Source organism: Homarus americanus, unplaced genomic scaffold (genome assembly GCF_018991925.1).
Source record: "Homarus americanus isolate GMGI-L3 unplaced genomic scaffold, GMGI_Hamer_2.0 scaffold32583, whole genome shotgun sequence".
Classification (NCBI taxonomy): domain Eukaryota; kingdom Metazoa; phylum Arthropoda; class Malacostraca; order Decapoda; family Nephropidae; genus Homarus; species Homarus americanus.
This window is the reverse complement of record NW_024713129.1, coordinates 10,155,353-10,173,034: the sequence shown is the minus strand read 5'-3', so window position 1 is coordinate 10,173,034 and position 17,682 is coordinate 10,155,353. Positions and strand designations below refer to the sequence as shown.

The window sequence follows — 17,682 nt, the reverse complement described above, 5'->3', positions numbered from 1 at the left end:
GTTATGAATGATTTAGACCTTCATTTCTATCGGAAATCACTAGTTTTGAGTTACTGCCTCCCCCCTTACTGATGTATGTTAAGCTAACCTTATAACTCATCATACCCTAACCTAACCTAACATATGACCTGTATTTTCTTAAGCGATCAAAAAATGTTTTGGGACAGAAATCCTGTAGAGATAATAGGTCTTAATACTTATAGTACTTAATCCCATTGTTAGAATCTTAAGGTTCCCCTGATGACCAAAACCAAAATAATACCAATATTGTTTGGAATGTTTGTACTATGACATTTGTTGTATGGGCAGCTAATATCCATTGAATTAGTTAATGTGCTTAGAAATATTTATATAACTGTATTCAAAATAGTATTACTGTGTTGCACAATAAAGCACAAATAATTATCTAATAATATTTATTTACCGAGCCGATCAGCCGAGAAGGTTGCACAACTACAGCTGGCTGCCTCTTTCCCGCTGGGAAGCTCGCCCCAACCAGTGACGTCACAACCCATCACAGAGCTTTTCGCAAGCACGTGACTTTTTAACATCTTTAACCCTTATTTTTTATACTTTTTGGCCCAATTTATTTTAAAATATTACCATAGTGAATTTAAGAGTTTTCTTTATCCACTGACCTGCCATCTTACGAAAAAATTCCGACCGTCAACTCGTCCATTACAATTTCTTTCATTTTTCCTAAATGTTTGGGAGAAGAAATTCACATTGCAAGTCCTGGGTAGTAAGTACTTAACCTTCTTTAACTGCATACACATGCTCAGGAGTACAGTAGTACTGTACAGTATATATAAAGTGGATTTTCCTTTAAATCAATGTACTGTACTGTACTGAATATTGAAAATCTGACCATTACAGAAGAAACCACTATCTTTACAATTACCTGAAGGTGCCAAAGAGCAAAACAAGTAGGTGTTGTGTGACAGCTGGCATAGATGTGATGAGGCGATGGATGTGGTCGCGCTGCTGCTCTGTGTCTGTAAGCTGAATGATGGAAAATAGCTCTTGCTCACCCTCACGCCCAAAGATACCCTCCGGTAGTTTTCGAAGAAACTTCTTTAGGACGGACGCAATTGTGTATACTGAGAAGTTGTCTGTAGAAGATATACAGTACACATTTTTAGTATTTTTCACTGAAAACAATATATGGTAATAGTGGAGCAGATGGCCAACACCAGGAGTTGTTGTTCAATCACATTCATTTTTCCCACAGATGTCCTTTGGATGATAGTAAGTAATAAAAACAATACGACAACTTTTATTTTATTTATAAATAATTTTTTCTAGTTTATCTCTATCTACGGTCATAAATCACCAGTAGTGGGAAGGATATGAAGGATGAGGTAAATTGCAGGGTAAAACACGGTGAAAAACTGATCATATGACACTAAAATGATGTCTCTCTGTGCTTTGTATGTGAAGAAATTAATGGTAGTAATGGGGTTGATGCATATACAGTACATGAAATTACATATTTAGAACTCACATGTACCAAGGACCTTCTGTACTTGTTTTTTATTCATTGTAATTAAAGAAAAAAGTTTTTCAATCAGCTTTCATCCTGTAAATATTGTATCTAAGATTTTTGTGTTATTTATCCTGAAATATCTCCGTGTTACATTACCAAAATGTGTGTGTGTTAATTGCAAAGAATGAGCCTGAGCATAAGGACTGAAAAAGTTAAAAATTTTATTGAGATGAAAGTAGTGAGATTATGTTTAGCATAGCTCACACTTTGGGTCTGTCTCTTACCACTGTTTGTTCCAAGATTAATATGCAGGGCAAAATTGAACTAGGAGTCAAGTCAGCTACTGTACTATACTTTCACAACAAAAGTAAAGATACAGATGATTAGGGCACGTTCAGTATACATTATACTACATACAGTATTATAAAGGTATTGACTCGTTTATTTGCTTGGATGGATGTCATAGGGAACAGTGGCAATGACTCAGAACATAACCCTCCCTCATTATATTATTGCTTATGACGTATTGCTTTTTTTTTCAAACGAGTGATGTTAGCGGCGAATAGGAATGTGACCCCCCATTATTCCCTTAATTCTTATGGGTAAAAATTCCCCAGTATTCATCCCTATTTCTTAGAATGTATCCCCAACAAACAGTGGGGACCAACTATAAAAGAGATGATAAAGTGGAAAACCTTATCACTGCATTAGTGTTTAATGTCGCAAGACAAATAGATCTTATTTTGGAAAATACAGTACTGTATACAGTAAAACAAATCACACGAAGAATGATGTACAAAATATGACAAAAACTTAATACTGTATAGCACACCAATATTGACAAGGCGTCCATTCTGTAAGAAGTGTATCAATTTTTTCATGGATCCCTGATGACCTGGGGCACGAAAGACGTCCTTCTTGGTGGGTCCCTCTTTATTTAGCTTGAGGATGAGCACCAACAAAGGCCCGGGAATGTCATTCTTGCACACCTGCTCCAGCGATACACCAAACTTTACCCTGAAATATACGTGCCTTTTAGTAAGTTTTGTCAAAATTGCTCCATAGTCTAGCTTAAACAAAATATATATATATATATATATATATATATATATATATATATATATATATATATATATATATATATATATATATATATATATATATATATATATATATATATATATATATATATATATATATATATATATATATATATATATATATATATATATATATATACACTGTAAATCTGTACATATAGATGATATGCAAATAAAGGAATTAGTTTATAGTGTACTATGAATATGTCAAGAATATTTCCACTATAATTTCTTGTACTATATGGAATACTGTACTGGACAAGTGTGATCCCAGGTTAGTTGGAGGTACAGTACACTTAAAATAATTTAATGCTTATTTACAAATCTAAATATAAGGTGGCTTTAATACAGTAATGTATGCATACAGTATTTAGTTAATACAGTATAGTACTGTACTGTATACAGTAAAGCAATACAATGTTATTATACAAAGCATTTCATTCCTTTAAGATGTTATTTTTCTCTATGTAGCTAAGTAACTTGGTTCTGGTGTTATTTAAAAAAAAAAGGTTACTCAAGAAAATAAATACCACCACCTTTTGAAAGCTCACTTATAATAGACTTCACTCTAACTACTGTATATCAAAAAGACATTACAATTTGAAATATACAACTTTTATATTTCTCTTTATGGACAACACTAAACATATCAATTTACAAGCACCTATGAGGGACACTGTTAATTCTCAAATTCTCATATTACAAGAATGTGAATATCAAATCAGTTCATATTCTAAAATGGAATGGAAAGAGCATATGAAAATGGTTGGTTCTCTTAAAATTACTCTCCTTTATACACAGTACAGACCTGAATTAATTAATCAACCAAAGATGAGCTTGCATGTATTATTCCTTAATATTAACATTCAAGTTCCAAGAAGCAGATAATGCTAATCAAGTTGGCAAGAAGCAGAACTATTTTTACTGGTATTTACCTGCCATATTCTTACTGGTACAAACCTATAGCACTATACAGTACATTACTAATTCTTATCAATGGTAAACAAATATATTTTTTTAAATGTTATATATTTAGCTGCATAATTTACATATGTATAACCATTCCCATACATAAATCAGCATACAGTACTGGTTTATTATAACAGAACAAGATCATGCATTTAAACGTGTGTCTATATCCATAAATAGACCAATAGGTGTTATAGTTGAATACAATCATTTATTTACAAGTGCATGCCAATGTCCAAATTCAAATCAGCATGTGCTGATTGCATATATTCAAACTATTAAATCAAACCTACTATCAACACTACAAAATCTACTTCTGATATATTTTTACTCCAAAAACTACATTTATCTACTTCCAATTAGCCAATACTGTACTCACATTGAGTACACAAACCTGTGCAGAAACTTTTTTAATATAGTAATCCCACCAAAATCCAATACAGTACTTTATCTATTTGTGATAGGGGAGCATTCCCAACAAAACATGACATTAAGTAAAACAATACAAGTTGAACCCCATTTTGCTTTTGACTTAATGATGCAAATTTTCAATATGGTACATTCCTGGGAGTCTGGCCAAAATTTGGAAAATAAAATATACATTTTAATAAATATGCATTAAGAATCATAGAAATTGTGATTTTGCAAGTTCTGTTGATCTTGATTTTTAATCCACACATAATAATTGTATCATAATAGCCATTGCCTATCACTGCCTTTTGTTATTCTGGCAGCATTTAATGGGGTCACAATTAGAAAACATTCTCTTATTTTATCAGCATCAGTACATATTGTTCTCATCATCGTAGCTAGTACAGTACGCCAAGTGCCCTGCCAATATCAACTATTGTACATGTTATTTACTTCTAATTTAATAGCTTCCCTTGCCTTCTTTCAACTAAAAGCAACAATATCACTTACTTGTCATTTTACACTCATTTGCAGGGTATTGCAGATTTACCAGGTTCAAACTCAATATAAGAACCACACAACTGGGTCTTAATCAATTTGGCTTTGATGCACACAATGATATCAGGGTACAGTATGTGGCACAGTGATAGAGAGTTGTGTCATTATGAACTTTTAAAACAAAGTTATAATCAAACACAGCATTTAAAATCAAATCATGTTCTCTTATCTGTCAGCAACTCTTTGGCAAAATAATGTAATGCAAATAGGCACAACATAAATAAAGGACTTACTGTATTCCTGAATTCAGAATTCCTCCTATTTTAGAACATTTTGGAATTTTCAAAAGCTAGAGTTGAAATCTCTAATAATTCACAATATTCTAAAATAAAAAAAAAATATGAAAAAGAAGGCTAATTCTGTTCAATTTGAAACCATTCTGAAGGATAATTCTACAATTTGTAATCTATAGTGAAAATCTTATAATACAGTATGTATACTGTAGTTACCACAAGATAGTGCAGTAATACAAAAATAACTACGTACTTTCAAATTTGTAACATTCCAACAATACATTTAATCTGATACTGTAAGTACGGTGCAATTATGATAAATACATTTAGATTCAAAACCTGGTATATTTTCACAAATGAATACTGTACAGTACTATAGTTGTAAAGTATTTGTGTGCATGAGCATATGCGACTTCATCTCCCATCTACAATACTGGTAATTTGAATCTCGTCCGGCACTGTGCTCTTGTGAAGCAGTGTAATTTCAATTTATAGTCATTAATTCAAAATAAAACTGTTCTGAACTATTATGTACAACTCTTGTCCTCATTATTATTACTCACTATCATACTACAGAGTAAAACCAGCATAAAACTATTAAAAGTTTCAAAAGCTCCAGGTAGCTATCAACATTTTCATTCAAACTTGAACCTCTCATTAACATCCCCATCTACTGTAATTCATCTATTAGTGCATTTGTATGGGATCCTGCAAAGTATGAATACCAGTAATTTATAAATTGACAGGAAAAAATCCTTCTGGCCCACACACACATCCTTCCAGCCCACAAACATCCATACCTACACTTTTAAGAATCTAAACTCCTATATGATTTTCACATTTCTCTTCAAACACACAATAATTCTGTTTTCTGAAATACAAACATCCTGGTTTTAACTACATTTAAATTCACTTTTCATACATACACTGTACAGTATTCAAACATTAATATTATAAACTCTGCTATTGATTTGCTTACTAACACTAAAATTCATATGATATACAGTGGGGTATGCTATAACGAACGGAACCTACTACGAACATTCCTATAACGAACGGTTTTACGTATAAAATTGAGAATGCTATAACGAACGAAACTCCTACAACGAACATTATTAAAAAAAAAAATAAATTATTTTTTTATTTACTAAATTATATATTTTTTATTACAAGTATTAATGATATTCTTTATTTCAGGGGTTTAGATGCATATTTATGCGCTTTTATACAATTTTTACAATTTTATATTATATTTTTCAGTGTTAAGTGGTTGTATTTGGGGGCCTGGAACGTATTAATCCTATAACGAACGAATGCTATAACGAACAAGGTTCTAGAACCAATTAGATTCGTTATAGCATACCCCACTGTATACAGTACTATGTATATTGTACTGTGTACCACAGCAATGCATTCACTACAGGTTATAATTTATTCCTTACTTCAATTATGTATAGAGAAAGGAACACATCCTCATTTACTCTATTTATTTGTATCTCTATATTTTCTTCTGGAAGCACCCCTAGAAGAGGAAGCCAACTGCAGAAATTCTTGCAATAATTTCAAAATAATTATTTCCACACCTTTTTGTGTTAGAACCCATGCAGCAAAATTTGAAGTGGTGTACAGGCTTCTGAAATGTGTGCTGATTTAATACTCCACACTGATGGCATTTTTTTGAATTGAGATACTGTACAAGATTATACAAAAAAGAATGTTGCCTTATGAAGCACACGCGTGAAAAAGCTAAAAGGCAGGTAAAATAGAGAGACCTAGAGTAGTGCCCAGTAAATGTAATTGAAACACAGTGATAACACAGCCTTCATTGAAAAGACAAAGTGGAATTTAAGAAAGTGATTATGGAAATACAAAAAAAGTGGAAGCAGCCAATGTGGCATCAATGAAACATATGGTACCTCACTGTCCCTGCTGGTATTTCCACTGACAGAAAATCCAATCAATATCCTACCACCATATTCTTGTCTTATTACAATTTAACATTAACTCAGTCACAAAAATTTATATCACCAAAATAATTTGTATCTCTACAAAAGTACTGTACCTTACAACCTGTTATATTTTCTCTTCAAGAATGCTTGAAGAGAAAATAATGTTTGGAAGGGACTCATTTCACCTCATTCTTCATTAAATCTCCTTGCATTGCACTATCTTGGCTCACTAGGAAACTGGTAAACTTCTACCTTTATAGTAATAGAATTTAGTCAAGAGTAGATAAAATGTAATTACCTTTTCTTTGGGACACTATTCTTTTACACTCAGGCACACAAATGAGGACACTTCTGTAACATTTCATCTCTTCATTCAGACTTTTTTTTAATACACTTTGTGATACTACTTCATAAATGTACAGCATTCCCAGATACCCAAATTTCTTCAATCCACATAGGACACTGACATTCTTGTTTCCACAGCATGTATAAATACTCTGATGTTTCTAGCATCTTTTATCTATCTAACTAGGCTGACAATATTCTGCCATTCACATTTCTCATATATTTCTTTCAAATATTTGTCTCCTTAAGAAACCACCAAAGAAAAGTCCCCATGTCATCACATCATGGACCTTCAAGACTGTTCTATTTCCCTTGCCCCCTTGTGACAAATTTATTCTAAATACTTCTTCACTATCATTCTAAAAAGATCAAATTTAAGAGAACTAATCTGTCTCAATGTATCAATCTTTTTTTCTTTTTTTACATTTACGGTCATTTACATTTGTCCCTTTTACACCCACTCTATGAATCCAATCACTTTCTTCAATGTACTTATCTGCTGTCTCCCAAATGTCTCTCTCCATTGAAGTATGCTTGCACAGTAATGATCCCAAGTACAGTACAGTACATAAATCACCAGACCTCCTCCAAAACTTTATCAACCCTTTGGCCTTGGGTGACGTTCCAGAATGTCCGATCAGCGCGCCCCGGGTGGCGTTTCAGAACGTCCGCCTATTCTCGACATTTTTTTTTAAAGGTTGATTTTTCTCAATTTATTCCCCTTGCGGGAGGGGGTGTGCTACTGCCAGCAGCTCCCTCACCTGGGGTTTAAGGCATAAACCAACTATGTACAGTATTTTATTTGTTCTGCTTAGTAAACTGTATAGCAAAACCTATTGCTCTACAGTATTGTCTTCTATCACCTCACACTTTCCATGGTTTACCTTCATGTCTCTTCCATTAAACACAAACTCATTCACCACATCTTTTAATTGATATTTTTTTTAAGTGTCAAATAAATAAATAACTCTCTCTCTCTCTCTCTCTCTCTCTCTCTCTCTCTCTCTCTCTCTCTCTCTCTCTCTCTCTCTCTCTCTCTCTCTCTCTCTCTCTCTCTCTCTCTCTCTCTCTCTCTCTCTCTCTCTCTCTCTCTCTCTCTCTCTCTCTCTCTCTCTCTCTCTCTCTCTCTCTCTCTCTCTCTCTCTCTCTCTCTCTCTCTCTCTCTCTCTCTCTCTCTCTCTCTCTCTCTCTCTCTCTCTCTCTCTCTCTCTCTCTCTCTCTCTCTCTCTCTCTCTCTCTCTCTCTCTCTCTCTCTCTCTCTCTCTCTCTCTCTCTCTCTCTCTCTCTCTCTCTCTCTCTCTCTCTCTCTCTCTCTCTCTCTCTCTCTCTCTCTCTCTCTCTCTCTCTCTCTCTCTCTCTCTCTCTCTCTCTCTCTCTCTCTCTCTCTCTCTCTCTCTCTCTCTCTCTCTCTCTCTCTCTCTCTCTCTCTCTCTCTCTCTCTCTCTCTCTCTCTCTCTCTCTCTCTCTCTCTCTCTCTCTCTCTCTCTCTCTCTCTCTCTCTCTCTCTCTCTCTCTCTCTCTCTCTCCCTCTCTCTCTCTCTCTCTCTCTCTCTCTCTCTCTCTCTCTCTCTCTCTCTCTCTCTCTCTCTCTCTCTCTCTCTCTCTCTCTCTCTCTCTCTCTCTCTCTCTCTCTCTCTCTCTCTCTCTCTCTCTCTCTCTCTCTCTCTCTCTCTCTCTCTCTCTCTCTCTCTCTCTCTCTCTCTCTCTCTCTCTCTCTCTCTCTCTCTCTCTCTCTCTCTCTCTCTCTCTCTCTCTCTCTCTCTCTCTCTCTCTCTCTCTCTCTCTCTCTCTCTCTCTCTCTCTCTCTCTCTCTCTCTCTCCAAAACCTGCACTTAAATTCCAATGCATCAATATAAATTGTTTACTACTAATAAAGAATTATATAACTATACAATAGTTTCTCTCCCACACCATGAAATAATAACTCTTCCACAATACATTTTCATTCCCATTATCATATGGTTTCTTCAGATACAGGAATATTTTTATACTGTACAGTGCTGTATAATTGCCGCTTTTTGCTGTATATTTGTCTGCTACTAATTTCCTAAAAATATCTGATGAACACAAACTTCATATGTTTACTAGAGCTTTCCTTTTCCTCAATGACCTAAAGCTCAATTCCCTCACTGTAACATGTGATGCGTCTTCCCTTGTACAGTAAGTGCTGCAAGCTAATTCCCCACCCTTTTCTTTTTCCTATTTCTCTCCATCATTTTATCTCTCTCTTTCCACAGATTACCATAAAGAAAATGGAGGTGGGGTGATATTCTGTGACTCTCAAAGTGCTTTGAAATCAATGAACAGCCCGTCAGGCTCTATGTCTAAAGTTGTATGTGATATTAAAAGGAATGTGATAACTGTCAATGAGAACAACTATATCGAATTTGTGTGGATCCCGTCCCATGTTGGAATAAGGTATCATGACCCTGCTGATCGACTGGCCATTGAGGCATGTAAGAAAGAAAATGTTGACTGTGACCTTGGCCTGTCCAATGCTGTACTTAAAAACATTCAAGTCAGAATCATGAGCTCTGATCTAGAAGAAGTGAGAAATGCAGAGAGACCTGGCAGTTGTAGCATGAGTAAATATGACAAATTTTGTGACAAGAGGTACAGGTATGGCCAGCATAAGGACAGAACCAGAGAATGTGATGTAGTCATGGCCAGAATTAAGCTAGGATACAGACACATCTGGCAGGTTAGTAACGCTGTACCCATACCAGAACACTCAGCATGTAAACTTTGTGATAAACCTTTAAAGCATACACTTGAACACTATATTATTGAATGTGACACTGTCAAAGACTTCAGGCCACCTGACTTATTGTATCTTGAACTTTGTAATTACTACATTGAATCAGGGGTGCTTGAGGACATCCTTGCTGTTTATCCCAAATTTGCTAGCCCACACTGATTAGTCTTCAAATAGAATATGACGTCCAATGTATGTGAACCACTGACCTATATATACTGATAATGAATATGATGTATTTCTTTGTGTACAAACCTCTGTCCTGCATGGCAGTGAACAGTGACATTACCCACATGAATCTGACCTCTATACAGTATATAACTGTTAATGAATATGTTGTATTTCTTTGTGTATGAACCTCTGTCCTGCGTGGCAGTGAGAAGTGATACCACCCTCAGTGTCAAGACCTGACTGAATTACTCGGAATAGACAAACTGTACTACAAACTTTGTCAATAAATTTGTTAAACTAAAAAAACTCTCTTCACATGAGATTTTCAATTTATGTTCCATGTGCATGTCCTCCCTAGTTCTCATATGTTGCATTTATTTGCCATTCAGTGTCCTGTATCTTTGCATCTCCTTTTGCCATAACACTATAATTCTCCTTTTTCTTTTTCCCACACAAATTTGTTTATTCCCTCATTCCTATTTCTATCTCCCTTATTCATGTTTCTTGCTCCTTCATATTCAGCACATAACAAGCATCCATTTGTTTACAGACATCAACTCCAAACTTTTTCCAATGCCTCTTTAAATAAGAAACAAAATCCCATGACCGTAACACAGCACTGTACAGTTTTCATACCCACTCAACACACAATTTTCTTGTAGAACTATAAATCAATCATTCTTATCTAATCACATGCTACCATACTTTCTATACTTTTAGCCATTATAATAACATTTAGAATCATTTACAAACATTGTCACTTAACCATTAAAACATGTTGATATGAAATATTCCTACTTTACCTCCACTTAATAACCCTGGGCTCATTAAATTCTCCAGGAATTTTGAAAAAGGCTCCATATTTTTTAATAAAACCTTGGTGCATCCAACTTCTACTCTAACTTTATCATTAAGACAACAGAATTTCAATACCCACACCAGTCACTCTATCATCATTTTTCTAGTCAAAGAAACTGCATGTACCATACTCCAGGCCAATTTTCCATGGACTCATTATCAAGTGCTCATAATATTCTCTTCACTCTCTACCTTTTCACATTACAATACAGTACCTTTATGATTCTTCTCTCCATTACAATCCTGTTGGACACTTTCTGTAAACACCACAATTTTCCATGTGTATTTTCGATACAGTATAAACTGTATTCCCCCTTTTTTTCATCAAAAGTTACTGTTGTGGATACAGGTATCAAATATACTTGGTGTGGCTCACTCAAACTTTTCATGGAAACCTATTGATCATATATGTCACCTTCCTTCCTTTCCATATCTAAGCCTCTATAGCAGGGGTTCCCAAGCACTTGCCAGTGCGACCCTGTCTAGTACTGTCGCCTATCCAGTGTGACCCCAAGTCATTACATACAGTATGCTGTACATATATAGAGTAAATACAGACATATTGATATACATATTTAACTGTTAAAACAAGTAAATACGGACATATTGATATACAGTGCGTATTTAACTGTAAAAACAAGTAAGGAATATGTATTACAAATTGTGAAGTCTAAAAGTAAACACTGGCAGAAACAGGCCACAACTCTGGCATGCTTAATATGTGACATTATTGTATATAATCATTTAACGTTCTACACTATACGTGGAGATATAATTACATGGTTAAGCAACAAAACATACAATTTTCTTAGTTACATCTCTGTCATACTGTACTGTATTTATTTCATATGTGAATTGTATACATCATCATGTAATTAATTTTCATTACAAGTTACATCAGTCATAATTCAAATGTAACGTGTGTGCACTATCATTTAATAAATTTTCTGTTAACTGGGGGTATAATTATTTGATTAAACAACATAGCACACAATTCTCTAAGTTTAAGTTTGATATACGGTTACGGTGATAATTTTTTATAAACAACATTGACGAGAAAGCTGCCTCACAGACTTCCAAGTTATATCAGAACCTTAATAGCTTGATTTTTAACCGCTGAATGTTCATTTGATAACCCAAAACACTAATATGTCATCATAGATGGCAAAAATCACCCTTGCCTCGTTGTCAGCCTGTAATTCTGCTATTTCGAGGACAAAAGAGCCACACTGTTTTACATCTGTCTTGAACAGAAACTGAACAAAATCCAATGATTCAGTAAGCAACTCAAGGAATCTATCATTGAAAAATTTTGCCATTTTTTGTCTGCATCCATGGGAAGTACAGATTGCATTGAGCTGAGAACAATTCAAAGGTAGGAGTGTGAATTTTCTGCTGCATAACACGTCATCAGCGTTCGCCTGGCCTGACTTGGCACAAGGAGAGTACGGTAACTGCATTATTCCCGACTTAACGAGACAGCACCTGTCGGCCACATCTTTCAGTCCTTGACACCTGGACTATGAGTTTTATGGGACCCCATCGACCCCATGACCTCTATGCAACCCCTTATGATGCATCTTGCAACCCCATTTTGGGTTGCAACCCCGTGTTTGGGAACCACTGCTCATGTTTGACCCCATTGTTCCTCATATCAAATATAACTTCCATTTTCCCCCATTTCACATAGCAAAATGCATTGAAATTTTCATCATAAAACCCTCAATATTGTTCAGCATTTCAAATTGTTCCATCAATTTCTTCTGATATTGTACAATACTGTACTACTCAATATACTGTACAGGGTAAACATATTACCCACTTTAAATCTAAATCTCATTCAAGAATTCAGGAAAATATTTTTCTATACACTATGTACAATGCCAATTTTTTTTATTTCTGAATCCCACTCAAGAAATTTTTTTATAACTTGTTCACTACATATTTTAAACACATCTACAAGAAATATGACATAAATGGTTAATAATTGTATATGAAACATTTTTCTTATTACTTACAATATTGCTTGACTAGCAAGTTTATAAGAACAATCTCTAAAGCAATTATGGTACATCCCACCACCAAACTGTATTAAAGCACTGAAGTGAGCATTGGTGAACCCACAACCATCATTACATGTACAGAGTGCAAGTAAGCAAATAGCCACTAACATTAACTCAGTGTGTTGTTTGTGCTCTCTCAAAAAGTTTCAGTAATACCTGCCAATTGTCCAGTATGGGGGGTAGGGATGAGTGCATGGTGAGCATGGTATAGGTGGGTCTGAGGAGGGGCACCACAGATCCCCTCCACCTCCCCCTCGTTGTAGCATCATCTTCATCCGGGAAAGACACTCAAACACACACTTCTGCTGATTCCTCTTAATTCCTCTTGTAAAAAATAAATGGATTCACTCTACTTGTGTTCTGTTTCACCATTTTATCCATGGGTAATTCATCGCTGTATTATGTCGACCACATGTACTCTCTAAGCCATATTCCTGGGTGATATTCCTTAGCAATGTTCTCTGACAGCCATGTAATCACTCACCACGCTTCATATTAAGGTCAAATGATTCCTGAGAACCTGGTATGAAAATATGATTAAATAAGAAATAGCTGTACAGAGATTACACAAATATAAAACATAAATATACCTGCAATAAGAGATACCTCACTGGTAAGTGGGAAACATAACACAGTACAGTGCAGATACATATAAAAAATTAAATAAACAAAATTCAGAATCTGCCTCAGCAGCTAAATAAGCAAAACTATCATGCATGGAACTTCATTTCAGTTGTCAAGTATTAACCTCCAACTTTACCAGTAAAACCCCAATCTTTGGCTAAAGTAATAGAGAACTATCAGTAAGCCTGAAATAAATCTTAGATGTCTTTGCCTTAGAAACTTTGCCCATTTACTCCCAAGTAAAACTGGTTTGCTGCTACATCAATAAATACAGAGGAGGTTTCCTTGAAAAATTTTCACAAATCTATTCTTTCCTTATAACAGCATAACCAGTCTATTGGTGTGGTACAGTTATCAAAACCATATACGTACATAACACAATTCAAAATACCCCCCCCCGTATATTAATGCACCTCTTTATACTGCCACACGAATGTTGGCATATTCAAAAGAAGAAAATAACAGTCCTAGCCCTTTCACTGCTAACATCATCTCTGAAAGATTTAGCACAAAACCACCATCATTGTCTAAGATGACTGATTGGCATTGGGTGCCATGACTTAAAGATGTGCCAAAAATCAAACTAAGAATGTAAAGTTGATGATTGGTAGACACTCTAGAGTGAGTCAAAAGGCTGGTGCAGCCTCAGAATCAACTTGCCATCATCATCTTGGAATGATTTGGGATTATTTACACCTCATCACCCTCCACTCCCTCGTGTCCTCAGTGATCCCTCATCCACAACCTGGATCACTACCTATGCTAGGGCTAACCACCTACTTTGCACCACAAAAATCCACTGCTGCACCACCACAACCATGTTGTTTGTCACCATAACCACCTCTTGAACCAGAACTCAGCAGTTGCTAGTTACTCTCTGCCTCACTTCAAAGACTTACATCTCACAACCGATGATGAGTAAAAAAAAAATGTGGTTTTTATGGCTTCTAAATATCATATCTTCAATTTCACAAGAAAAAATATTTAACTTATATATATCAAGTATTTATTGGTATATGCTGTACCCTCACTTACCCAAATGTGGCATTTAAAGGGCTAGAGGGATGTAACTGTACCAAAATGACTAATAAACATAACAAAATAATAGTGGGCCTTCTTGCAGTAGCACAACTAACAAGGTAGTTAAAGTCTGGCAATAATAATTACAAGGCAGCTACAGTAAAATCAAAATGATGACACCAGAGAGGTCGAGAATAACTCATGGAAACAATAGATTCATTGTACAGTACCTAAGCTCAGGGTAGCAACAACAGATAATAAATAGAAAAACTACAGCAAATGAGAGTGTACGAGATTAAAAGCAATTATAGAATAGAGGTTTAGACCAATAACATGGGGAAGGGGGCAAAGTGGCAACACTGGGGCTAGAGTGACAGCAGGGGGTCTTGAGTGACAGCAGGGGAGGGAGGGAGGGAGGGATAGGAGTTATATTGCAGGGAGTCGAGTAGCACACATTCCACGCCCTCTTGCCCCCACCTCATCATGCCACCTGCTGTCCCCAAATGGCAACGTGTAACACATTTACACACAGAAATACAGGGAGAAATTTTTTTTAATGGCTTACTGAAGAATCAATATAAACGAGGCAAAAATATTACTTTCCTATAATCATTTTGTGCTGCAGTAGCTGAAAAATGCCAAAATTAGCAAAAACCTCACGACATGTTCAGTAATGCTGCACATTAACATATACTGTATATCCAATTAAAATAACATGTAGCATGTGGAATGAACATTGGTGAGAAAAATATTATTGTTATTTCTGTTTATACCGTACATCTTTTTAGAATCATTTAGGAGATAAATTAAATAATCACACAAAAGGAAGTCTGATGAAAACACATGAAGTGTTAGGTGATCTATTCAACATGATGCAATGCCTGCTGGTCCAGTACAGTACAGGTGTTCCTCGTACTTATGAATGAGCTACGTTCCTGAGGCTTGTTTGTAAGTCCAATTGTTTGTAAGTTCAACTTTACTCTTGTAGATACCAAACATATTTTAAAAAATTAAAAGATTATGGATATTTAGTACAGCTATACCCTTTAATACAGCCTTAAAACCTGGCTCACTCTTCTCCTCTTAGGTAATGTTTGTTCTATCAGGAATTTTCATCAAAATAATCCGGTCTCATCCACATTAAACACCAGTTTTGGCAGGTAACCCCCCTCAGTGATGACGTTTGTATCTCTCAAGGTTTGTAAGTTGAACGTTCTTAAGTAGAGGAACACCTGTACATTTTTATGCCAACCACATGGATTATAAACACAGATAACATTACTGGTTCATAAACATAACAATTCCTTTGAAGAAGTTCTACTAAATTTCCTTCCTCTACACAAGATACTGTTTCCTTGATTTTGCTCATGACCTTCAGTGGGATGCAAGTACCCCAGTACATACAGTACTAACGGATATGACCACATATGAGTATAATGTGGGGCAATAAAATCATGAAGCAAGAATTAAAAATGTGTCCTTTACCTAATTCAACCAAAGCAAAGCTAAGTCATAGTTTCATATCCCTATATACCTGTACAGCATTAAATCACCTTCCATTTACTGTCAATGATCAAATTACAGGTATCATTATTTTGTACCAGTCTATGTTGAATTGAATGGTCACAGTGTATGAATATAACTATCTTTTGGAAACAACAATTGAACCAAGTATCCCTAAGAAAGCATATGTATAGCTCTGAGTGAGTGGTAATAAAGATGCAAACAAAATTTTGAATCAATCCAACCAAAAATGTATGATTAGTTGTAGTGACAATTTTCAGTTTAATACCATACACAGGGATAGTGACTTATGTATGAAATAAATGACAACAATACTTAAATGCAATGAACTGACAGGAGTTGAAAGGTAAAACAGAAAACCTATAGTGAAAATAAAGAGAACTATGAACCTATCCAAATTACAGTACATAGTACAGGGTACATGTTGCAATTAAGACTAAAATGTAAACTACACTTACTTTTCTTTCTTGAAGGATTTTTTCTTCCAAAACCAGTTTGGTTTCCCCATTGTAATAACATAGTACAGTATCTATCACAGCTAAATCATTGTAGAACTTAGTGATATAAGACAATCACAAAGCACAATTTATAGAAATATCCATATGCCACCACTACTGTATTTTTTAGTCCCTGGGAGCTCTAACACAGCTTTTAGACAACTGAGGATAACTCTTATCTCATTTTTATCTATGATAACAGTGATAAGCAACACCCTGAGGCTTAAAACAGCAGGTAACTCTTTTTTCCTATCACTTTTAAGACCAAGTTATATTTTACTTGTACTAATAGAGTACTAACCAGAGAAAAATATAGAGTACTGTACTGTACTCCTTAAAACCTGTCAATAATTGAGATATAAATTTTGTTTCCCTGATCTGTTTGTAATAGTACAATGTATTGTTTGTACTGTACCTTCATTTGAATCTTTCCTAATTACAGTATACAGTACTGTACTGTGAAAGTGAATTCCATACGCATTACTGCCCATTAGGAACAGTGTGGATACAACACACTGTACTGTATACTAAGCCTTCGGTACACAAGGAGGCAACATGGCCAGTACTGTACTGCACTCGACCGCGTTCACTTCCCCAAGTTGTAAACTTAGGTACTCACCTACAACTTCCTAAAACACTGTTACCAATATTTCTTATGTTTAGAAACATGCTGCATTTCTCATACGAGAAAGTAAACTTTTTACAAGTCTTTAACTTGGGGAGGGGAGAAAAGTACCCCCTGGTGTCATCTGCCACTCCCAGTTCCAAAATATAGGAATACCCAATGTAACATAGTACAGTACAGTATTCTTAAAATATTCATACCATTGACAGACACTTGGAAGGCATTATTTAGTGAAATTCGTATTCAAGAAAATTTCCTTACTTCTGTGGCATGAGAATTCTTAATTCGAACAGGACAAATTAGTGGAGATTGAATATTTCGACAGTTCCTTCAAAAGTGCTTTCACACTTCATCATCTCCTATGTTGGTTGAGTGTACAGTATTGAATACAGTAATGGTAAATAAGTTTAGCAAAGTCATAATATATTTTTATTAATATAATGTAGTCCAATTTACTACGGTATCAAAAAAGTTAAAGTTTTTAAAACAGTTTC

The 17,682-nt window shown here is 35.2% G+C and overlaps 1 protein-coding gene across 11 annotated transcripts in view; it reads right to left on the bottom strand.

Moving 5' to 3' along the window:
- The window catches only part of LOC121866734, a 104,876-nt gene that overhangs the window by 57,215 nt on the left and 29,979 nt on the right, over nucleotides 1–17,682 (bottom strand). For 7 of the 11 annotated variants that reach the window (XM_042366437.1, XM_042366517.1, XM_042366508.1 and 4 more), the window contains 3 exons: nucleotides 13,055–13,418; nucleotides 2,319–2,503; nucleotides 902–1,112 (listed from right to left, as the gene is read on the bottom strand). In XM_042366437.1, the coding sequence (XP_042222371.1) occupies nucleotides 902–1,112; nucleotides 2,319–2,503; nucleotides 13,055–13,173 (515 nt within the window). In that variant the 5' untranslated portion in view covers nucleotides 13,174–13,418. Of the gene's footprint in view, nucleotides 1–901; nucleotides 1,113–2,318; nucleotides 2,504–13,054; nucleotides 13,419–16,524; nucleotides 16,697–17,682 lie in introns of those variants that run through there. The other 4 variants (XM_042366477.1, XM_042366485.1, XM_042366460.1 and 1 more) reach the window with 3 other exon arrangements.